The sequence below is a fragment of the Lutra lutra genome, chromosome 1 (assembly GCF_902655055.1).
Source record: "Lutra lutra chromosome 1, mLutLut1.2, whole genome shotgun sequence".
Taxonomy (NCBI): domain Eukaryota; kingdom Metazoa; phylum Chordata; class Mammalia; order Carnivora; family Mustelidae; genus Lutra; species Lutra lutra.
This window is the reverse complement of record NC_062278.1, coordinates 206,051,540-206,077,270: the sequence shown is the minus strand read 5'-3', so window position 1 is coordinate 206,077,270 and position 25,731 is coordinate 206,051,540. Positions and strand designations below refer to the sequence as shown.

At 41.3% G+C, this 25,731-nt stretch overlaps 1 protein-coding gene across 3 annotated transcripts in view; it reads right to left on the bottom strand.

Annotated features, from left to right (window-relative positions):
- SMARCC1 (SWI/SNF related, matrix associated, actin dependent regulator of chromatin subfamily c member 1) overlaps window positions 1–19,725 on the bottom strand; it is a 176,743-nt gene extending 157,018 nt beyond the window's left edge. For all 3 annotated transcript variants that reach the window (XM_047695163.1, XM_047695168.1, XM_047695176.1), the window contains exons 1-2: window positions 19,506–19,725; window positions 10,406–10,525 (exon numbers count right to left, since the gene is read on the bottom strand). In XM_047695163.1, the coding sequence (XP_047551119.1) occupies window positions 10,406–10,525; window positions 19,506–19,700 (315 nt within the window). In that variant the 5' untranslated portion in view covers window positions 19,701–19,725. The remainder of the gene's footprint in view (window positions 1–10,405; window positions 10,526–19,505) is intronic.
- Window positions 19,726–25,731: the final 6,006 nt, after the last annotated feature.

Below are 25,731 nucleotides of genomic sequence, written 5' to 3'. Positions count from 1 at the left end.
GGATTGAGCCCCACGTTGGGCTCTCTGTTCGGCAGGGGGCCTGCTTCCCCCTCTCTCTCTGCCTGCCTCTCCGCCTACTTGTGATCTCTGTCTATAAAATAAATAAAATCTTTAAAAAAAAAAGAGAGAGAGAGAGAGAGTGCAACTCTTGTCCTTGGGGTTGTGAGTTTGAGCCCCACGCTGGGTGTAGAGATTACTTAAAATAAATCTTTAAGGGGCACCTAGGTGGCTCAGTGGGTTAAGCATCTGCCTTCAGCTCAGGTCATGATCTTGGGGTTGGGGGGGGGGGTTTCCTGGGATTGAGCCCCACATCAGGCTCCCTGCTTGGAGAGGAGCCTGTTTCTTTCTCCCTCTTCCTCTGCACCGCCCCAATCATGTGTGCACATGCTCTCTCTCCCTCTCAAATGAATAAAATCTTTAAAATAAAAGAAAATCTAAAAGTTAAAGTAAAATCTTTAAAAAAATAAAATAAGAAAGAGATGAAAAGATGCTCCACATCATTTGTAATCAGGGAACTGCAAATTAGAATGAGATACCATAATAGAATAGTCAAACCCAGAACACTGACAACACCAAATTCTGGTAAGAAATGCAATATTATTCAGTGCTAAGAAAAATGGGCTAGCAAGCAATTAAAAGACACAGAGTACCTTCAAGGGCATAATACTAAGTGAAAGTAGACAACCTAAAAAGACTACATACTACATATTCCAATTATATGACCCTCAGGAAAAGGCAAAACTATGGACAGTAAAAGGATCTATAGTTGTCAGAGGTTAGTACGGGTGGAAGGAATGAATAGGAGGAGCATAGAGGACTTTCAGGACAGTGAAACTATCCTGTGTCATACTATAATGGTGGATCTATGTCACTATACATCTGTCAAAACCTGTAGAATGGGGGCGCCTGGGTGGCGCAGTGGGTTAAGCCTCTGCCTTTGGCTCAGGTCATGATCTCAGGGTCCTGGGATCAAGACCCACATCGGGCTCTCTGCTCAGCTGGAGGCCTGATTCCCCTCCCCCTTTGCCTGCCTCTCTGCCTACTTGTGATCTCTCTCTCTCTGTGTCAAATAAATAAAATTTCTTCAAAAATCCAAATTACCAAAGCTGACACAATAAAGAGAATCTGAACCCTGTATCTGTTGAGAAAATCGAAGTAGCAAATTAAGGTCCATTATACATAAAAATGATAACGTATCATGATTAAGTAGGGTTTACCCTGGAATACCAGGTTGATGAACTGAAAAATGAGTGAATGAAGCTCATCATATCAATAGAATATAAGAAAAACCTCTTGATCATCTCAGAAGATGCAGAAAAAGCACATGATAAAATCCAACAGTCATGTGCATTAAAAGCTCTTAGCTAACCAGGCATACTAGGGAACTTCCACAATCTGAATTAAGATCACATATGAAAAACTTACAGCTACTATCATATTTAATAGTGCAAAACTTGTTTTCCATTAACAAGAATAAGGTTAGAATTCCTGTCTTAAACATTTCTTTTTTAGTGATCTCTACACCTTATGTGGGGCTCACACTCACAACTCCTAAATCAAGAGCCACATGCTCTACCAACTGAGCCAGCCAGGAGCCCCCTGTCTTAACCATTTCTATATGATGTTGAGTCAGAAGCGCTACCCAGTAAAATGGGGCAAGAAAAAGAAATTAAAAGCATAAAGGTTGGGGAGGGGAACTTGTCATAAAGTTACAGTACTCAAAAACATGGTATTAACGAAAACATGTACATTTCAATCAATAGCAAAAACCACTCAGATACACACTCACACATCTGGTCAACTAATTTTCAGCTGAAGTGCTAAGAGAATTCAAAGAAGAAAAAATATCTTTACAACAAATGGTAGCTCTAAAACTACTTGATATGGGGCACCTGCAAGGCTCACCGGGTTAAGTGTCTGCCTTCGGCTAGGGTCATGATCCTGGAGTCCAGGTATCATGGACCAGGCCCCACATAGGAAGCAGAGAGCCTACTTCTCCCTCTTTCTCTGCCTGCGCCTCTCTCTCTCTCTGTCAAATAAATAAAATCTTTAAAAATAATAATAATAAAATAAAATAACTCGATATCCATACTGAAAAGAGAACATGAGCCCTTACTATACATAAAAATTAACCCAAAACACATAAAACCTAGAATTATAAAATTTCTAGAAGAAAATACAGGAAACAGTCTGTGACTCTGGGATATGCAAAGGTTTCCCTGAACAAATAAAGCACAAATCACAGAAATCAATAAATTGGACTCCATCAAAATTCAAAACATTTGTTCTTGGGAAGACAATGGTAAGAAAACAAAAAGTCAAATCCCAAACTGGGAGAAAATATTTGCAACAGATATATTATAAAGGACCTAAATGCAAAATACATAAAGAATTTTTTTAATTAAAAAAAAAAAAAAAACACACATACAACAAAACTGTGCAGAGAAGAATTAACAGAGCAGGCCTGAGAGGACTATCCTCAGAAAGGCCTGCTTGCCAACTGGCCCTTGGCTAACATCTGGGAATCTGCCCTTAAAAGTATTCCTAGTCAACTGGTTCAAAAAGCGTGGTTCCCTGAGCCTAGACTATTTGCACAAACAATGTGGTGGTTTATGATGAATACCTGCTTTCCTTTGGGGGAGTCTGGAAGTTTAAGTATGTGCTAGACAAAAGGTACCAGCCCCCAATAAAATCCTTGGGTGTGAGACTCTAACAGGCATCCCTGGGCAGAAATAGTGCCTATCTGCTACTACATCTTCAATGCTGGGGAAAAAGGCACTTTATGTGATGCCTCACATAAGGAAGAGAGCATACAGAAACCGGCAGTATAGATTCCTTCAGGCTACACCTGCGTCTTTTCCCCTTGTGACTAGGCTTCACATCCTTACCATACTGCTGTAACAAATCTTAGTTATAAGTACATGGGGCCCCGAGCTGGCTCAGCTGGAAAAGTATGAGACTCTTGATCTCAGGGTTAGGAGTTCCAGCCCAGCTTGGGCGCAGAGATTACTCAAACAAATTTTTTAAAATCTGAATGTGGGGTGGTCATGGGACCCAAACTAAAAAACAGTCTCAATAAGCAACTCACAAAGGAAGAAACACAAACGGTCAATAAGCACATGAAAAGATGTTTAACATCAGCAGTCATCACGAAAATGCAAATTAAAAGTATGAGATTTCACTACATACCTATCAAAATGGATAAAATTATGAAGACTAGTCATACCAACTGCTGACAAGAGTGCAAAGGAACTGGAACTCTCATACACTACACTGCTAGATGGTATGTAAAATGATACAACCACTTCAGAAAACAGTTTGGCAGTTTCTTCTAAAGTTAAACGTTACCAACCCCATGACCCCAACGTTCCATTCCTGGGTTATTTACCTAGGAGAAATGAAAACACATCACAAAAAGACTTGTACATTAAGAGTGACAGCAGCTTTACTTAGAAAGCTGGCAGCCACCCAAATTCCCATCAAACAGTAAAAGGATAAATGAATTGTGGTTTATCCATACAATGAAATACTAATCAACAGTAAAAATGAAAAATAATACAGAGAACAATAGATGATGCACATCTCAAAGTGTGTTATGATGAGTGAAAGAAGAGAAGCAAAAAAGTATCCTGTGTGACTCTATGTATATCAATTTCATGAAGCTGTAAATAAATCTGTAGCCTCAATGATTGCCAGGGAACCGGGGCGGGAGATGGATTACAAAGAAAATTTGGGGATGATGGAAATGTTCATTACCTTGAAATCCTGAACTCAAATTTTAAATACATACCACTTATAAGGCATCCATCAGTCATGAGTAAAATTAGAGGGAGAAACATTATGGGAAAAGAAAGGGAAATGGGGCGCCTGGGTGGCTCAGTGGGTTAAGCTGCTGCCTTCGGCTCAGGTCATGATCTCAGGGTCCTGGGATCGAGTCCCACATCGGGCTCTCTGCTCAGCAAGAAGCCTGCTTCCCTCTCTCTCTCTCTCTCTCTCTCTGCCTGCCTCTCCGTCTACTTGTGATCTCTCTCTGTCAAATAAATAAATAAAATCTTAAAAAAAAAAAAAAAAAAGGAAAGGGAAATGGGGGGAAAAAGCAAAAGGGGGGGGCAGGCATAAATAAATAAATAAATAAAACATCACCCAAACAAATCAGGAATACAATGCCAGCAAACTAAGGTTTCTACTTGGGACTCCACATGGTATGGATGGGACTACAGGCCTGCCATTAACACTGGTCCTATAGTTTTCTGGGGCCCTAATCAATACCTGGCCCAGCATGCCCTCTGCCTGGTATCCAGGTCCAGGCCCTAGAAACCCATACCCTGCAGTCCACTGAGCTCTAACCAGTCATGCCAGATCATCTGGACCACTGCCCTTGCAGATGAATTACAAGGGCAAGAGTTTTTTGGACTTATCCTTTTATTGAGAGTAATTTGCACTATCTATAGGTACATGGCTGAATAGTTCAGCAGGACTATCTCCCTCATTTTGGCTCAACTTTTCTTTTCATGGTTACGAATACTTCCTCCATGGCTCACAACAGATACTTAAAATTCCATTCCCATAAAATTCAAAGACAAGCAAAACTACACTATTCTCTTTAGCGATTCATACAAACACGGTGATACATATAAAGAAAAGCAAAATGAAACTAAATCATTGCTCCACAAAGTAAATGTCCCCATCATCTCACTTAAATGGCCACTTATATTGCACTTTCATCAGACAGAGGTCTAAGATACAAACCTAAAGGACTAACTTCCAATACATATAAAACACTTAGAATCTTCTTTCTTGTCCCATGTTCCCAAAGATAGTCTCTCCACTCTGAAATTCATGGATGTTGGCAGGCTATATAGTTGCAAATGAAAGGATTAATTTTTTTTTTTAAAGATTTTATTTCTTTGTCAGAGAGCAGAAGCACCGAGAGCTGCAGGCAGAATAGGCGGAGGGAGAAGCAGGCTCCCTGCTGAGCAAGGAGTCCGATGATCAGGACCCTGGGATCACCACCTGAACCGAAGGCAGACACTTAACTGACTGAACCACCCAGGCATCCGAAAGGATTAATTTTTTTTAGTGTAATGATAAGTGGAAATTTTGAATATCTCATGAATGTACTTATAATCTTCCACTACTTCAGGCTCTGACTTGACCTAGTAGTCTTCCAGATCTTAGAGCCTTGTTTATAAACGTAGCTGCTTATGCTCTATTTTAAAAGGCAGAACACAAATCTGACTCTACTCTATCATTACAACGATGTTATGCACTGAGCCTTGAAGAGATTATAGAAAAACAAGAATTTTTACTTGTGGTGGAGGTAGAACCACTTTTTTCTTCTGTTTCAATTCATGTTACATTTGCCTATGCAACATATTATTTTTTAAGTAGGCTCCATGTCCAACGTGGGGCTAGAACTTACAACCCTGAGCCCAAGAGTGGCATGCTCTACTGATTGAGCCAATCAGGTGTCCCTGCCTATACAACATATTTTTCATCTTATAAACCCTTAAATTTCCCCTAAATCCTAGCTTCTCAATTTAGCATTAGATAGAACATACCCTACACTGAGCCAGCTGTTTAATATCCGGTGTAACTTAGAAAGTCAGCATATAAAGTTCCACTCTGATTAAAAAAAAAAAACAGTCCAAATAGTGAACTCTTATACCAGTACTGTTTATTCAGAAAGAAAAAAAAAAGTTTAAGGTTAAACAGCTGACATGTTTTACTATAACATTCTTTGCTTCATTAACTATCTTTCTCATCCACTTATGCTTGACACCATTACACATTATACCAATCCCTTTCATTTGGGAAAATGTTAAACACTATTTTAAGAGGAAGAAAAGAACATCTGGTCCCACTGGCACTAAGCCATGAATTATTTTTATTTATGACTTTTGCCTGAAAATATTCTTTCCAAATCTTTAAAATCTGGAAAAAAATAATGCTTTCATTTGCAAGAGTTTAATATCTCATAAATAAAGCCTCCTATACATACTATTTTTTAAGACCATTCATACAATCTTAATTAGAAATACCAATATAATGTGAATCACATAACAGAAAATACTTCATGTAATGTTATCTGTAGATTATATTCTAAATAGTAATGTTATACTTGATAAAGCACAATCCATATGTATTATGTTACAGTGTTGGGGTTTTTTTTTAAGATTTTATTTATTTATTTGACAGAGGGAGAGTGAGCATGGGCAGGGTGAGGGGCAGAGAGAGAGAGAGGGAGAAGACTTCCTGCTGAGCAAGGAGCCTGCCTGATGTGTGGCTCGATCCCGGGACTCTGGGATCATGACCTGAGTCGAAGGCAGATGCTTAACCGACTAAGCCACCCAGGTGCCCCTGTTACAGTGTTTTAAATGATACCTTTAACCAGTTCTTAATTAAATAATTCTAATCTGACTCATTATATACAGGAATAAGAAAGTAAACTCATGTAACTGGAGGTAAAGGAATATGGAGCTTTCAAATGAGTCAGAAAAAAAATACAGAGGAAAAAGTGATAGAGCAAACGTAGTAAAATGTTAACAATCAGGGACTCTGAATGAAGGGAAAATGAAAGTTCTTTGCATTATTCTTGCAAAATTTTTACTTTGAATTAATATGAAACTTAAAGTTACTCAAAAAACCTCAATTAGTCACACAGCTCAGAAAATGAAGTTACATTCATCATCCAGCTGAATAATTCCCATTAGAACAAAACGAGCATGTACTTCAAATATCTAAAAATTTATTCATAAATTATATACAGGTACTTACCACACTGCTAATATATTATACATATATAACAAATCATATATTCAAAAGTAGGTTTTTTTAAATTTTTTTTTAAAGTAGATCTTTTTTTTTAGGATTTTTTTTTTATTTATTTGACAGAGAGAGGGGGAAGCAGGCTCCTTGCTGAGCAGAGAGCCGGATTCGGGGCTCAATCCCAGGACCCTGAGATCATGACCTGAGCTGAAGGCAGAGGCTTAACCCACTGAGCCACCCAGGTGCCCCAAAAGTAGGTATTTTAAAAGGAGAAAGTTAAAAAGCAAATCCAAAGAGAAGGAATGATCTTGCTCCACAACTGAATTCATCCCGTACCCAGTTAACTCCCAGTAACTCTCCTCTTCCAATTCAACCTGTACTCTAAACTCCAGCTTTCACTTCCCACAAGATTTCTAAACCTGAAGAACCAATCGGAGAACCAACGCTAACAAAGTTAGACTAAACTGAGTACCTTTCCCCAGAAACCTGCTTTTACTCTGGCTTTCCCCTTCGTGCTAAAGGTGTCTGATTGCTCAAGGTAGCAAAGTCTTTCTCTTTCCAGCCCCTGTATTGCCCCCCGGCAAGAATATTACCACGTTCTGCCCCCTGGAATTCTGAGTTCCTTCCATCCTCTTTAAATCCACTGCTTCAGACGCCTAGGTGGCTCAGTGGGTTAAAGCCTCTGCCTTCAGCTCGGGTCATGATCCCAGGGTCCTGGGATCAAGCCCTGCAGCGGGCTCCCTGGTCAGCAGGGAGCCTGCTTCCCCCTCTTTCTCTGCCTACCTCTCTGCCTACTTGTGATATCTCTCTCTGTCAAATAAATAAATAAAATCTTTAAAAAAATAAAAATTTTTAAAAAATCCACTGCTTCTAGGGCACCTGAGGGGCTCCGCTGGTTGAGTGTCTGCCTTTAGCTCAGATCATGGTCCCAGATCGAGCCCTCAATCAGGCTCCCTGCTCAGTGGGGAGTCTGCTTCTCCCTCAGCCTGCTGTTCTCCCTGCTTGTGTTCTCTTGCTCTTGCTCTCTCACAAATAAATAATCTTTAAAAAATAAGCAAGTCAACAAATCCAGTTTCCTCCACATGGTATCATCACAGTGGATTATTAGAGCAGTTTCTTCATGGAGAGTTTTCAAAGCCTCCAATCTCAACAGCTTCCAATCCATTCTTCACACTGAAGCCTGTGGGATTATTCTAAAACCCCAAATCAACTAACCCACCCACTACTCTCTCCCTTATTGTGGTTCCCCAACACTCAGGAGATAAAGGCCACACATCTAGGACAGTAAACTTGGCCCATTACAACTGATTCTAGCCCATTTCTCTGCCTAGTTGTCCTCAGCTCTCATCTTACTGAAGAGTCACAACTACCTTCTCAGGCCTTAATGCTTTTACACGTTGTTATCACTGCCTGGAAATCCCATCCTTCAGCATTTCCCTGAAGAACTCAGACTCAACTTTCAAGTCTCAAATCCAAATGCCCTTTCCCCTGAAAGACATTTCCTGAGATCACCAGCAAACTCAAAGGTTCTATTCCTTCAGCTCACTACAGTGTGTGCCCCCTCAGGACAAGCAATACACTGTACTGCTCTTTAAATTCTCAGAATTTGATAAGCAACCAAACACTTAATACTAGTTGAGCTCGTATCAGTTGCGGGGGGGGGGGGGGACTTTTTAACAAACCTCAGGGATAACCAGATAATCTAAGAAAAAAGATAAAACTAGATCCATTGCCCACACTGAATACCAAGATAAATTCTAAATAGATCGGAATTAAGTATAAAAAATGAAGCCACAGAAGAACTAGAACACCTCACTAAATTCCTTCCTCACCTACAAGTGAAGAAAGCTTCCCGATTCAAAAACCACAATTCTATGGGTGCCTGGCTGGCTCCATCAGTGCAGCGTGTGACTCTTGATCTCAGGGTGTAAGTTCCAGCCCCACTCTAGGGGTGGAGATTACAAAACAAAAACAAAAGAAAACGAAAAAATACAATCCTGTATCTGACTAAATAAAAATAAAATGTCTAGGTAGCAAAAATGCCATAAGCAAACTAAACACATTTACTGCAAGAGCAGTAAAAAATATACATTATCTTCTGGGCGCCTGGATGGCTCAGTCGTTAAGCATCAGCCTTCAGCATCAGCCTTCAGCTCAGGTCATAATTCCAATGTCCTGGGATCGAGCCCCGCCCATGGGCTCCCTTCTCAGCAGGAAGCCTGCTTCTCCCACTCCCCCCTGCTTCTGTTCCCTCTCTCGCTGTCTCTCTCTGTCAAATAAATAAATAAAATCTTAAAAAAAAAAAAAAACTAAGTAAGCTCTTGAATTAAAAAAAAAAAAAAATACACATACACACACCAACACTATCTCCTATTCTGAATCATACCTGAGAGAGCAATGAGTCGTTAAAAAATTTAGTGATGAAATAAGAACACCCAAGTCAGCAACTTCTACTTCTAAGATTTAAAAAAAAGGTCTGCTTCTAAATTCAGTGGAGGCAGCAAACATTAGACTGGAAATTGCAAAAACCCAAATCAGAGAATTAGAAGACAAAAATTATGAGAAAAGCTACAAGTTATTCCTAGAAATCTAATGTTTATACAGAGTTCAAAAATATAAATGAAGGAATATGGGATGGGAGAGAAGACAAAATGAATATTCCCTGAGCTAAAGAAATATAAATAAGTCTTTGGATCGTGACTTATAACTAGTCATATTTCTGAATTTCAAAGATCAGTATTTTTTTTTTTAAAGATTTTATTCATTCATTTGACAGAGAGAAATCACAAGTAAGCAGAGAGGCAGGCAGAGAGAGAGGAGGAAGCAGGCTCCCTGCTGAGCAGAAAGCCCGATGCGGGGCTCGAACCCAGGACCTGGGATCATGACCTGAGCCAAAGGCAGTGGCCCAACCCACTGAGCCACCCAGGCGCCCCCAAAGATCAGTATTTCAAAGATCAGTATAAACAAGGGGAAATCAAGTTATCAGATTTTTCTCTACAAAATCACATGTAAAGGAAAAAACAAAACCAGGGGCACCTGGCTGGCTCATTTGGTAGACACGCAACTCTTGATCTCTAGGTCGCAACTCTTGATCTCCAGGTTGTGAGTTCAAGCCCCACCCTGGGTATAGAGATCACTAAAAATAAACAAACTTAAAAAGGAAAGGAACAAAACCTACATATTTCAAAAGGAAGAAAGGCATAACCCAGTATTTCTACACCAAACTATTCAAGTATCAACTGCAAGGACAACAGAAGTATATTTTCACACAAGCTCAGAAAATCTTACCAACAGAAGATAAAAATTCCACAAGAAAGTATCCTAGCCACAAGAACTGAACCAGGAGAAAGAATGGAGAAGACCTGGTAGAAAAGAGACTACAAGGAAACTACGACATAGTAAAATGTTCACAGTTAAGTCTATAAATAGTTATTGTGATGTCTCATGCAGATGTTTAATGTCTCCTGAAAGTGACACTTCCTACACTGAAAAAGTAATAATAATCTATTGTGAAAATTCCACTAAGCCTCTTTGTTTATTCTACAGGATAGCAGCAGTAAAGAAAAGAACTGTAGGCTGCACTTGAGGGCACAGACACTGAAGCTTCCCCAGTGTTATTCCAAGTTGATGTACTTACCGGGAGTTTGGTGAAGGCCGGATTGGTAACATGCTTCCCAAAGGCATCTTCCTGGAACTGAAGAAGCTGCACCACCAGCCCAGCCAGCGTTTTGTTGGTAGGAGCATCCGCGTGAACATACTGCAAGATAAAGATGGGGACTCAAAAACTGGGACAGTTGTGTGGAAGAGAACCATAGCTTACTTCCTATTACCTACTAAGCACTGGCCAGGTGACAGATTTGCAGAGGTCTGAACCTTGGTCTCTGTGTAAAAAGAGCTTACAAAAATAAATACTGGGAGCAGTGGGAAGGGAAAGATAACTGATCTCTTTACTTAACAGGTCTGAAGGAAAGAAACCATGCCCAAGCAATGAACCCAAGTCATCTCGTGTACACCCGGACCTAAAGTTGATGGTGAGATCTTGAACCTCAAACTTGAGTCCGATACTATCATCAGATGAGACCTGTTAGCAAATGTATTTTCTAAGAGGGAGGATAACTTGTGGCAGAGAGCAGACTGTACTGTTTTTAAAACAGGCCAACAGGGGCGCCTGGGTGGCTCAGTGGGTTAGGCCTCTGCCTTCGGCTCAGGTCATGGTCTCGGGGTCCTGGGATCGAGTCCCGCGTCGGGCTCTCTGCTCGGCAGGAAGCCTGCTTCCCCCTCTCTCTGCCTGCTTCTCTGCCTACTTGTGATCTCTCTCTGTCAAATAAATCAAATAAAAATCTTTAAAAAAATAAAATAAAATAGGCCAACAAATTTCTTTGATACTCCTCTTATCAAGAAGTAGGGTATATGCTCTCCCTTTGCTGAATCAAGACCATCCTTAATGATTAACTTGTAACCATCAGAATGCAGTGGGGAGATCAGGAGTGATGCTGTGGGACCTCTGAGGGTAAGTCAAAAGCTTCCAAGTAGTCCCTTGGGAAGAGTCACCTCTGGAATCCTGAACTACCATGAAGTTCAACTACCTGAAGGCCACCATACTTTGAGGAACCCCAGACTACAGGGACAAGCCTCTTGGAGATACTATGGCCAGAAGCCCCAGCTGATGTCCCAGAAGACTGACAGTACAACCACCAGACACATGAAAAATAATGGTTCCAGATGATTCCGCCTCCAGCTGTCAAGTTATCCGCAATCATCAAATCTTCCCAGTTGAAACCCTAGACACAGTTCTCAGAGACAACTGTCCCCATTGTACCCTTCCAAATTCCTGACACACAGAAACTCTGAGCATAATAAAATGGTTGTTTTATGCCAAGAAGTTCTGAATATAATAAAATGGTTGTTTTAATGTGCACTTAAAAATGGTTGGGACAGTAAATTCTGTTACTTTTTTTACTACAATAAAAAAAATTTTTAGGGGCACCTGGGTAGCTCAGTCAGTTAAGTATCTGCCTTCAGCTCAGGTCATTAATCCCAGAGCCCTCGGACTGAGCCCCACGCAGGGCTCCCTGCTCCATGATGAGCCTGCTTCTCCCTCACCTCCTCGCTGTGCTCTCTCTATCTGTCACTATCTCTGTTGCTATCTCTCAAATAAATAAATTAAATCCTAAAAAAAATTTTTTTAAATAAATATATTCGAAAAGTTACCCACGTTAATGTCAACAATGTCCAAAGGCCAAACCAGTGGCAGAGAACAAGCTAGTTCCACAACAAAGAAAGATAACAGGTAACATGACACGGAAAGCATAAACTAGCAACTTAAACTAAATATCAAAGTTTAATTATGAAACGTTCAGCATCACTTTGGAAAGCCAACGCAGTCAAATTTTTTTTAAGCCTCCAATTTTAAGCAGGAAAAACATCTAAAGACCTCCTTGAAATTCAAAAGATAACAAAAGATAGCAAAATGAATTTTTCTTCCTGGGACAAACCTCATTCCCTTTATCATCCAACATTTCAAGATTAACGTGGTAGAGGTTTCTATTACAAAAAATAATTTGTAAGTGATTTATACATGGCAAAATGATTATCAGCTGCACATTCTACTCTTACTAGACTGAATGGCTCTCAATCTGTAATAGTGCCAAGCAAAGATAAAGCATGATATAAAAAGGCAATTCTTCTTAAAGCTTAGTATCCTCCCAAATTTTACTTATTCAGGTATATAAGCTTTCCACTCTCAATGAAACAGCCAGCACGCAGTTCACTTTGCTAAAGACTGATATTTTGTTGGAATGCTGTATATTACAAGACCAAATGCTGGTAAAATCCAGCCCACTGCCTGCTTCTCTGTGGACCAAAAGCTAAGAGCAGTTTTTAGATTTTTTAAAGACTGGAAGGAAATTTTATTTTATTTGATTTTTTAAAAGATTTATTTCAGAGAGAGGGAGAGAGCATGCGCAGAAGAGGCATAGGGAGAGAGAGAATCTCAAGCAGACTTTGAGCTGAACAGGAAGACCAACACAGGGTCGGATCTTACCACCCTGAGAATATGACCTGAGCTGAAACCAAGAGTCAGACACTTAACCAACTGCAATACCCGGGCACCCTTAGAAAGAAATTTTAAATAATATTTTGGGGCACCTGGGTGGCTCAGTCGATTGAGGATCTGCCTTTGGCTCAGGTTGTGATCTCAAGGTCCTCAGATCAAGCCCATGTTGGGCTCTCCGCACAGAGGGGAGTCCACTTCTCCCTCTCTCTCTCTACCCCCGACTTGTGCTTTGTCTCCCTCTCTCTAATAAGCAAAAAAAATCTTTAAAAAAAAAAAAAAAGAGTAATATTTCATGACACATATTACATGAAATTCAAATTTCAGTGTCCATAAATGAAGTTTTATCAAAACACAGCACACTTATTCACTACACATTGTCTACGGCTGCTTTCATATAACAGCAGTCAAGCAGTTAGAATTGAGATGGCATGACCTAAAAAGCCTAAAATGTTTACTCTCTTACCCTTTATAGAAAAAATCTGCCTATTCTTGTTCTAGACATTCCTTTTTCATCCTTATAAAGTTTTCTTTTATATTATGGGTGTTCCATGAAAACACATTTTCATAAGGTCACAAAGTTAAACACCTATCTATGCCACACCACCAGTCAAAAAATGGAAACAAACTTCATACAATTAAGCATGTAAGATACCAATTCTGTTGGCCTAAAATAATGTTTTCCAAACTTCAGACCCACTCGGAGTTTCGAATTCCATAGGTCAGGCCCAAGAATTTGTATTTCTAAGAAGTTCTCGGTGACACAACTGGCGTGGGAACCCACTTCAAGAACTACTAAACTGGGGCACCTGGGGGGCTCAGTCGGTTAAGCATCTGCCTTTGACTCAGGTCATGATCCCGGAGTCCTGGGATCAAGCCCCGAATAAGGATCCCTGCTAGCAGGGAGTCTGCTTCTCCTCTGCCCCTCACCCTGCTTGTGCTCTCTCTCACATTCTCTCTTTCAAATAAACAAAATATTTAAAAAAAAAAAAAAAAAGAAGAAGAAGAAGCACTAAACTTTTTTTAAAAAGTCTGTTTCAGGTATTACTATACATCTTAAAGAATATACTTTATTATAATTTAAAACTTTTTTTTTTAAAGATTTTATTTATTCATTTGACAGAGAGAGATCACAAGTAGATGGAGAGGCAGGCAGAGAGAGAGAGAGGGAAGCAGGCACCCTGCTGAGCAGAGAGCCCGATGCGGGACTCGATCCCAGGACCCTGAGATCATGACCCGAGCCGAAGGCAGCGGCTCAATCCACTGAGCCACCCAGGCGCCCCTATAATTTAAAACTTAAAGGGGAGCCTGGGTGGCTCAATCAGTTAAGCTTCTGACAGGCTCAGGTCATGATCTCAGGGTCCTGGCATCCAGCCCCGAGGCAGTACGCTTCTCCCTCTCCCTCTGCCCTCCCCCTGACTCCATGTTCTCTCTCTCTCAAATAAGTAAATCTTTTTTAAAATTTAAAAATATAAGTTAAAAACCAGTTAAACAATTTTTAAATGTTGAAAACTACTTAAAACTCCCCTTTCCTGTAATATACTGCCTACTGCCAATTCCCACAAAAACTATCAAGTTTACTTTTTAAGGACTACACACTCTAAAGTGACAATTCAGTATCTGTTTTTTCCAACTTACTCAACATAGTAAATCCTTAATAAGTAATACTCGATTAGTAAATAATTCATAGCACCCACATAACAGAATCTTTAATAAACTCTTCAAACGTATCCTACAGAACTGACAAAATATGGAGTATATATCTGCAAGGTAACTTTATTTTTATAAGAATAGGTTTCTCAAAGGGGTCATATAATGTACTGCAATTTTCTGTACAAAGTGACATGAAAAATTAATGAGTCTAACTTTTTATTTTTCAGATACCTGTAGATAACTGAACAAGGCCAAATCCTAAAACTGAAAAACATACCATCGTGGAGGAAGGCTGTTCAGCAAAAACCAAATCAACCCTTTAGGAAAAACTAAGTTTAGCAACTGCTATACACATAGCTTCATATATATTCAGATTTCACTACTATGCAAGTTTCCTCTGATGTATTATCATTCAGAATACAAAAACATGTAGAAGTTTTCATGTAGACAACTTTATAATTTCAAAATAAAGATGGCCAGGTTCAAAGTTCAATCAAAATTATTACCTTAGCTATTTTTAAACCCATTTTTTTTAGATTTTATTTTTATTTTACTCATGAGACACACAGAAAGGCAGAGGGAGAAGCAGACTGCCTCAGGGCTGGATGCCAGGACCCTGGATTCATGACTTGAGCAGAAGGTAGACACTTAACCAACTGAGCCACCCAGGTGCCCCCAATTTTTTAGTTATAAAATATTCAACCCTGGTTAGATACTTTCTCCAAATCACCCACAAAAGTTACCAAACATGAAAAAGTTTGGTAATTTTTTAATTTTTAATTCATAAATGAACTGTCACATTAATATAGTAAATCATACCTCACAACCACTCAAAAGGCAGCCAATGAATGACCGTAAGGTCTTTAAATCAACTTTTTTTTTTTTTTAAAGATTTTATTTATTTGACAGAGAGAGAGACAGAAAGGGAACACAAGCAGGGGGAGTGGAAGAAGGAGAAGCAGGCTCCCTGCCTAGCAGGGCTCTATCAAGCAGGGCTTGATCCCAGGACTCTGGGATCATGACCTGAGCCGAAGGCCGCTGCTTAAACAACTGATCCACCAGGTGCCTCTTTAAATCAACTTCTAAACATCTCAAAATATTAACATTCTATTTAACCAATAAGAATTAAGCAAGCTGACCATGGCATATACACAAAAGTATCATTACCATCTCAAATTTAACATAACCCCATCTTCAACAACTATCACATTTGATTCATTCTTATGGAAGTCAATCTTCCTCTCAATTTACATACGGAAAATTAAAACAGAAATCAAGTTATCTGCTCAAGGACATCAGCAATTAGCAGCCAACAGTATGGAACGCACAAGTTCCAAAGTGTAATGCTCATTCACTATCCTATAGGAACATAATAGAGCTCATTTCCAACGGCTTCAAAAAACATTACCTAAAACATAAAGATTCTTGACAGCTTTCAGAATACTGAAATCTGATTAACAAAAAAAATTAATGACTATAGATTATTTCAGTCATAAACATTTTATCTTTTGATCAAAAAGAAAGTTCAACAGCATGTTTTACTTAAGACAACCAAAAATTTTTAGTCTCAAGTATTTTAAGAAAGGTAGAAAGATTTTAAAAAAGTAAAAGAAAGGTAGGAAGATAAGTTTAGAAAGTTTTATCAATATATCTGCTTCACGCTATCTATGGCATGAATGAAATATCAAGTTTAACAACTTGTCCCTAAACAAATCTACTGCAGTAAATGCCCCATAAAACAAACAAAAAAACCTGTCTTTAACTGTTAAATACTTTATGTAAAGTGTACTGAAATGCATTCCTTTAGAAATCAAGTCTACTTTAGTAACCAACCTTAGATTGAAATCATCCTGACATCTTAAGTCTTATTTCGAGAATAAACCAAACCAGGAAGAAATTTACCTGGGAACTTAACGGTTTACAGATATCCTTCACCTCCAAAGTATCTGAGTTGAAACCATGTAAGACCAGTAAGGCTTTATCGTTTGAAAACCACTCAGAGAGAAGGGAGTTGAGGGAAATTGGAAGGGGAGGTGAACCATGAGAGACTATGGACTCTGAAAAACAATCTGAGAGTTTTGAAGGGTGGGGGAGGTTGGGGGAACCAGGTGCTGGGTATTAGAGAGGGCACGGATTGCATGGAGCACTGGGTGTGGTGCAAAAACAATGAATACTGTTATGCTGAAAATTAAAAAAATAATAATAAAATTAAAAAAGAAAAAAAAAAAAAAAGAAAACCACTCAGAAACCATTGACAGAAATACAGCTTTCATCTTCACCAAAGTTAGAATGAAAGACATGTAGCCAATAATACAAAGGCCGCTCAGGCAGGAGATGAACAAGCTTCTGCCCGGCAGCTGGACTTAAAATGCAACCTCAAGCCAACTGCCCTGTGCTTCTACTCACCTACTTTCTTCCCTCTCCAGGAGTCACCTCCTCTGGACTTCTTTGGCCTAGTTGAAGCTCATCCTAATCAAAAAGTACTCCCTCTTCCTTCTGTGCTCCTAAGCCAGATTTAGCAACAAAGCTTAAATGACTAGGTTCCTAGACTAATCTGTTCATTCACTGAACAAACATGTACTGAGCACCTACTAAGGACACAGAGAAAATAAAAATACAAGGAGGTTCTCTTTTAACTTGAAACCACATGAGATTTACAAGTGTCCATGTCTATCTACCAATACATTTTCCGTTACCTTCCACTACATTCCTTGATGAGGGGGATTATGTATAGCAAAAAGAACAGGGGCTCTGGAGCCAGGCAGACCTTCACTGAATTCCCAATCTGCCACTCCTAATTGTAATCTTAGAGCTCTAAGTCACTCACATCTGGAGTCTCAGGTTCTACTCATGTGTAAAATGAAATAAATATGTATTAACCACGATGGTTGTAAGGATTTGAGTAATGGTTTAAGTGCCCAGATACAGTTAGATGCCCGGTTGTCCATGGTATGCATGAATAAACCCATTAATAAAAATGGGACTACCAATGTCATGTTTCATTCAGTTGCTGAGATTTATCAATGTGAAAATGTAGTATTAAATGCAAAAGAAACGTTTAATTAAAACCCATCAATGTGTACAATGAGTGGAAATATACTGTGTCCTGGATAGTACTTTCACCACTCCAACACCACTCTCTAAGGCTGACAGGTTTCTGGCTGTCAGGCATAAGGAATATACAATTCTCAATTTCAGGAGCCCCAAGAAATACACTCTGGCCTTATGAAACCCTGATATCTAACTTTTACTTTACCTTTAAGGCCTGAAGAATACTGAGCCACCATCTGCCCAATGGCCTCAACACTCTGGGACACATTCCTCAGTCTGCCCCAGAACCACTTCTTCACCCACCAAGCAAACCCATTCCAACAAAACTGGGCCCAAACAGATGCACACAGAGTTTGGAGAGGTAAAAATTACTATTATTTCTCCTCCTCCTTCCTCTTCCTTGATATCCAAAGGAATATTTCTCATTTCTGCTAAAACTACATTGATAAACTAATGTTATATGTCAATTATACCTCAATAAAGAAATCCAGACTGAGGGAGGAGGAAGGCTACATTAAGGTACACTGAATTTAAAACCCAAAGCATTGGCTTAAGGGCACATGATAAAAATAATAATACTTTCATAATATAAATATTCAATTCCTTTGGCCACTTCTAGCTCTGCTGCCTACAAAAAAAAAAAAAAAAGTGACCAATTTATCACTGTATAAGGGAGAGCAATATTCTTGTCTACTTAAATGCAGATGAGGAAAAACTGGCAATCCCAAATGTGACTGCAAAATTTCAGGGCGAAAAAAGTCAAAGCATATAAAAATATATATCGTCTCTCACTTCCTAAAACTTCAGGAAGAAAGTCACTTCTGAAAGCACTGCAGTGTAACGTCAAAAGAACCCAAGATCCTGTCCCTATCAACCTCCAAAACCTGACAGACTCCATTGCGCTGCGGAACTCAAATGACTAGGTTTCTAGACTACCTCGTCTTTCCATTCACTGAACAAGTATTTACTAAGCAACTACTGAGGGCGAGGCTATGAGTACCAACCATGTTGGGGGTAGGGGACAATGCAGTGAAGAGGTCTGACAAGGTCCTTGCCCCAGTGCTATGGTTCTCAATGGGCGAAGTATGGCAATAGAAAGGTATGTTCGGAAATCTGGGGCAGAAGAGGTATTTTAGGCAGTCTGCTCATTACACCTTCCAAGGGAGTCATTCCTATGTATCTACAAGGGGAGTTAAAAAACACTCGTTACAAATAAAAGGTTAAGTCACAACTTTCAATACCACTGATTCAGCGAAACTTACGTCCCCAAAGTAGGAGAAACAGCTAGATGAAAAGAATAATCTCACAAAATGGTACAAGACAAATAAAGGTAATACGAAGTGCGGCAGTCAAGTATTAATGGGGTTCTCAGGGAAGGCCTCCCTGAGAAACACAGTAGGTACAAGTACGTTAACTCTTGTACTCACACTGCACGGAACTACAAGTACAATAAACACTGTCATTTTTTTTTTTTTTTTAAACATCAGTGCTCATCAATACAATCACCCATTATATTGGCCTGCTGTTACTAACTTCCGAGTATAATGTCTAGTCATTCTTTACCAAACCAACAACAGGCAGCAGAACCTGAGCTACCTCACTTGACTTGAAACAAAACTTGAACCTGCCCTCACAACCCTGGCTCGGACAGTTTGTAAGAATCATTGTTCGCACACCCAGTGCCGCTAACAAAAGAGATTCACGCCCTCCGGGTTGCTGAGCTCGAGATGCTCCTGCACGCCGGGGCGAGCTGGGGCTCTGGCCCGCGGTGCGGGGACTCCCAGAGGCCTGGCCCCGGGGGCCCGGTGCAGCCCCCGGCGCGCCGAGAGCGGACGGCGGGGGCGTGGCGGGCCCGGCGCCTGCCTTTGTTGTCCCTCGTGGCGCGCGGGGGGGGAGGGGCGGCCCGAGGCCCGCGAGGCCAGTAGCTGCGCCCGGCTCCCGTCGCGTGGCCTCCCCGGCCCCCACGGGCGCGCGAACCCACCTTCTTGTAGTGCTTGCCCAGCCAGACCCGCACCGAATCCAGCTGGGACACCGTCTCCGGGCTCTCCCAAAACTTGCTGGCCGGGCCACCGTCCTTCCGTCGATAAACGGCCAGGCCCGCGGCCGCCGCCGCGCCTCCCGCGCCCGCGGCGCCCGCCGCAGCCCCCAGCCCGCCGCCGCCCGCCGCCGCGGCCATAGTCGCCGTCCGTCGTCCCCACCGCCCAGACCGCCCCGGCCCTCGAGGTGATCCCCGTTCGCACCCGCGCGCGCGCGCGCAGCCGCCGCCACCGCCTCCCGGCCCCGCCCAGCCAACCCCCTTCCGGCGCGGAGGGCCGGCCCCGCCCCTTCTCGGGACCCGGTCCTTAACCGAAGAGGGCACGCGCGCACGCATGCGCAGCACCGGAGCCCGGCGGGCTGGGGAGGAACACTTGCTCCCGCCTCTTCCGCCCGCCGAGGCGCGCTGCGCACCTTCTTCGCTACTCACCCCGGACCTGCGGGTTGTGCTGTAGCCAAGTTCCTGCATCCCGTGAACCACTGCACAGAGGTTCTGTGTCATCCCCTGACAGCGCCGGAGAGGAAAAACCTGGCGTGAGAAGTTCGGAGGGGGGAAGCCCGTTTACGGTGTCGAGTGCTGCCCGAGGAACCCCCAGGCGGGGCGGGAATCTGCGTTTGCTTCCCTCCCCCCCCCCCCCCCCCCCCCCGGCCTCAGACTTCGCGTACGGAGTGGCCGCGTAGCCTTTGTAAGCGTCCACCTGGCACCACCACCCGGCGCTGCTTGGGCAGCACACACCTTCCTCCCCCTAGTGGCTGCAGCCACGCCGGCTCTTTCCTACCTCGGGGCCCTTCACCAGCTGGTTCCTGAGACCTGGACAGGTTTTACCCTATGACTGTGGAGGCTTAGGCGCTTTCAAATTCATAGCTTAAGGGTGCTTTAGAAAAAACGATCTCTGACGGTACGTATTGACCAGCTGATCACATTCACCGGACGTTCTCTATGTAGCACTCACCACGACCTGGTATTTTTCTTATTTGTCCACATCCATTACATGAGAACCTAACCGTGACTTGTTTACAGGTGTACTCTCAGTGCTGGGAACAGAGCCTGTTATCTAATAGATATTCCATAAATATTTGATGAATGAGTAGATGAATGACCTACGGAGGAGCAGAAAGATTTTAAATTATTAACGAAGTTTGATTGGCCAATATGGCGTTATAAACATGGTATTATGTAACACCAGAACAGCAGGTGACTAATTGCTTGTGAGAAAGTCTGGTGAGGTTTCAAGACCAACTTTTAAGGATGAATAGAATGTGATGGGGAGGAAATGCCATCTCAGATACACAAAAACAACCGGATCAAAGGCGTGAAAGCAAGCTGGGTGAAACCTTTGAGCCCATGGTGTGGAAGCAGAGATGTTACTTGGTTGTGGCAGTGAATTTTTACTTCATCCTGTAAACACTGGGAAACCCTTGAACAGAGAGAATGAATTAAGGCAGAGAGTGGTTAAGTAAGTAACTGGCTAGCAGGAATTATGAACCCAAGCCTCAGACCTGGAGTACTAATGGGCCCCCCACCTTCCTAAGTACACATTTCTTTCTTCCTTTCTTTCCTTCTTTGCTTCTTTCTTTCTTTCAAGATTTATTTATTTATTTGAGAGAAAGAGGCAGGGGAGGGGCTCAGGAAGAGGGAAAGAGTCTTAAGCAGCATCCATGCTGAGCTCGGAGCCGGATGCAGGGCTAGATCTCATAACCCTGAGATCAGGATCTGAGCCAAAACCAAGTGTCTGACACCTAACTGTGCCACTAGGCACCCCAACTGTGTTTTCTATTAACAGCTTGTGAATAGAGCAGAGAAAATGCTCTGTAGAAGTTCAGCAAACTATTTCATTTGCCTGGAGCCATAAAGAAGGAAGTTAGTTCTTCCAGGGCAGTGGTATTCCAACTTTTTTGCTTCTGCCATCTACTCAAGTTGTGATCCAAGGGTCCTGGAATTGAGTCCCAAATCTGGCTCCTTCCTCAGCAGAGAGCCTGCTTCTCCCTCTCCCCCCTCCCACCCAGCTCGTTGTCTCTCTCTTTCACTATCTCAAATAAATAAAGTATTTTAAAATTAAAAAGTTTTTAATTTGGGGTGCATGGTGGCTCAGTGGGTTAAGCCTCTGCCTTCAGCTTGGGTCATGATCTTGGGTCCTGGGATCGAGGCCCGAGTTGGGCTCTCTGCTCAGCAGGGAGCCTGCTTCCCCCTCTCTCTCTCTGTCTACTTGTGACCTCTCTCTGTGTCAAAGAAATAAAATCTTTTAAAATAAATAAAAATTTAAAAAGGTTTTTATTTTGAAATAATCTCAAACTTACAAAAAAGTTACAAATACAATACAAAGAGTTTTATCTTTTCCTGAAGCATATAAGAGTATGTTGCTGACATGATGCCCCATCATTAACAAAAACGTTAATGTCTATTTCCCACAGACAAGCATATTCTGTTACATAATCACAATACAACCATCAACACAAGGAAATTAACATACCATCCTCAGACCCCATTTGTTTTTCTTTTTGCCCCTGTGAACTTTGTTACAGCAGTTTCCAGTTCGGAATCAAGCATCCCATTAGATCAGGTTTCAAGTCTCTTTCAATCTGAAACAGTTCTTCAGTCTTTAACTTTCACAACATTGAAAATGCTGAAGATTCCAAGCCTGTTATTTTATAGAATATCCCTCAATTTGAGTTTGAGTTTTTCATGCTGTGTTCTTTTCACTGCGTATAAATGCACATGATTTCATGACTTCTATAACTTTGATGAGTTGATTAAGAGCGTATCTGGCAGGCTTCTCTACTGTGAAGTTATTTTTTTTTAAGGATTTTATTTATTTTTGAGAGGGAGGTAGAAAGGGAGAGCATGAGTTGGGGCAGAGAGGCAGAGGGAGAAGCAGACTCCCCACCGAGCAGGGAGCCTGATGACAGATTGGATCCCAGAACCCTAGGACCATGACCTGAACCGAAGGCAGATCCTTAACAGACTAAGCCACCCAAGGCAACCTACTGTGAAGTTATTTTTTTGCCTTTGTAATTAATTAGTATTTTCTGGAGAGAGATTTTGAAGGTGTGTAAATACCACATTCTTCATCAAATTTCCCACCTTTATCAGACAAAGTGAAATGGTTGAAAATTTGAAAAATTTGAAAATTAAGTACAGACTGTAACTCTAACAATAAGAAATGTGGCTACCATTATCCTTACTATATTTACTTTATCAGTTCACGTACATGTAACCATTTTCCATGCTGGGCTACCCGCCTGTATAGGTACTGCCTATCCTTGGCTCCTTACAGTCACATGCTAAGCCACCCTAATATGCTTATCTACCTTGCTGACACCACCTACAGGCTTTACAACTGAATTATTTGAGAAGAGATGGAAAGGGAATAGGAAAAATAAGACGTCACTCTTGGGGTGCCTAGGTGGCTCAGGAGGTTGAGTGTCTGTCTGCCTTTGGCTCATGTCACAATCCCAGGGTCCTGGGATCGAGCCTCACATCAGGCTCCTGGCTCAGCATGGAGTTTGCTTCTTCCACTCCCTCTCCCTCTGCTTGCACACTCTGTTTCTTTCAAATAAATAAATAAATATTTTTTTAAAAAATCACCCTTAAACCTAATGAAGTCTAAATATGTAATAATTTAGTGGTCATATTATAATAAAGATAGTCCTCTCTGCACAGGAGTGTAATACCCTGAAGATGACTGTGCAAGCAGAAACCATGCAAAGCAACCTTAATTATCAATGAGGAAAATCACAATTAATCCATGGCCTTTAAACCTTTTTTTTAAGATTTTATTTATTTGACAGAGGGAACACAAGCCCAGGGAGTGGGAGAGGGAGAAGCAGGGTCCCCGTTGAGCAGGGAGCCCAAAGCTACCCTCCATCCCAGAACCCTGGGATCACGACTCGAGCCAAAGGCAGAGGCTCAACAACTGAGCCACCCAGGTGCCCTGCCTTTAACCTTTTTTTATCAAAACATGAAAAACCTTATCAGTTATAAATGTATAAGGAAATAGATACAGTTAATTAAATTTATTTAGTACAATCTGAAACATCAGAAATATTGGGGTGCCTGGTTGGCTCAGTCAGAAAAGCACATAGCTCTTGATCTCAGGGTGTAGAGTTCAAGACCCACATTGGATGTGGAGATTACTAAAGATAAATAAAAAAATAACAATAAACCAGAAATATTAAGATTTAAAGTGTTTGGGGAGCCTGGGTGGCTCCGTTGGTTAAGTGTCTGCCTTCATCTCAAGTCATGAGGTCCTGGAATAGAGGACCCCATTGGGCTCCCTGGTTGGCGGGGAGCCTGCTTCTCCCTCTCCCTCGGCCCTTCCTCCTTCTTATGTGCCCTCTCTGTCTCTCTTTCACTCTCTTTCAGATAAATAAATAGAATCTTAAAAAAAATAAATTATAAAAAAAAAGTGTTCTACTTTTTTTTTTTTTAAGATTTTATTTATTTATTTGACAGATAGAGATCACAAGTAGGCAGAGAGGCAGGCAGAGAGAGAGGAGGGAAGGAGGCTTCTTGCTGAGCAGAGAGCCCGATGCGGGGCTCGATCCCAGGACACTGGGACCATGACCTGAGCCGAAGGCAGAGGCTTTAACCCACTGAGCCACCCAGGCGCCCAAAAGTGTTCTACTTTTTGATGAAAAACTTAACCACGAGCTGTTTGAACTTCTCATATAAGTTATGAGCAAGCATTTTTTTTCAGTGTTTTGTCAAATTCTCATACCCCTCTCTAAGCTTGGATCAGCATCCAACATTTTGTACTTTGCCCTTTTAATGGAAGCTTTTGCCAAGTATCAACTCCTCTGAGATGTCTTCATTTTTTTATTCAAATCGCTTTCCTCCTTTGTATGGATAAATTTGGCATAAAAAAGTTCCTCAAGAGTCTCTGGAAGAGCTTCGGGTCAATATTCCCAAGGTCACCTCTTTCTTCTGTAATGCTATTTATATTTGATTTGAATTTCACGTCATATCAATAGAATAAAAAAGAAAATCACACAGTCAACTCGGTGAAGCAGAAACAAACATTTGACAAAGTCCAGTACCCTCTCCTGATAAAAACACTCAACAAATTTGAAGTAGAAGGAAATTCCTCAACCTGCTAAAGAGTATCAGTGAAAAGCTAACAATAGCATCATACTTAATGGTGAAAGGCTGAGTAGCTTTTCTCCCAACATCAAGGACAACGAAGATATCTGCTCTTATCACTTCAACATTAAAGTTCTAACCAGGACAAATAGGCAAAAAACAAAACAAAACCAAACCCAAAAACAAAAAAATTGCAGACTAGAAAGTAAGAAGTAAAGCTATGTCTATGTGCAGAGGACATGAACTTTATATGGAAAAACTCCTAAGCAGTCCACTAAAAAATTTAAAAAATGAAAACTAATTAATGAGTTCAGCAAGGTTGGAAGATATAAGATCAGTATACAAAAATCAATTGTATTTCTATACACTTGAAATAAATGATCTTAAAATGAAATTTAAAAGAATTACATTCACAATGATATCAAAAAGGAAATTTGGGATACATTTTATTATTTTATTTTTTTTGGACTGCAATTTTAAAAGTGTAAAACTTGGGGCTCCTGGGTGGCTCAGTGGGTTAAAGCCTCTGCCTTCGGCTCAGGTCATGATCTCAGGGTCCTGGGATCGAGCCCTGCATCGGGCTCTCTGCTTGACGGGGAGCCTGCTTCCCTCTCTCTCTCTCTGCCTGCTTCTCTGCCTGCTTCTCAGGTCAGGACCCTGGGATCATGACCTGAGCCGAAGGCAGAGGCTTTAACCCACTGAGCCACCCAGGTGCCCCAAGACTTAACATTTTTTTTTTTAAGATTGTATTTATTTATTTGAGAGAGAGAGAGAGAGCATGAGAGGGGAAAAGGTCAGAGGAAGAAGCAGACTCCCCACGGACCTGGGAGCCCAATGCAGGACTTGACCGGAACTCCAGGATCGTGACCTGAGCCCAAGGCAGTCACTTAACCAACTGAGCCCCCCAGGCACCCCAAGACTTAACATTTTTAAGATGACAAAACTCAAACTCATCTATACATTCAATATAATTGCTATCAGAATCCCAACATGTGACTCTTGATCTCAGAGCTCAGTCCCCACATTGGGTGTGGAGCCTACTTAAAAAATAAAAATTAAAAAAAGAAATTGACACGCAGATTCTAAAATGTAT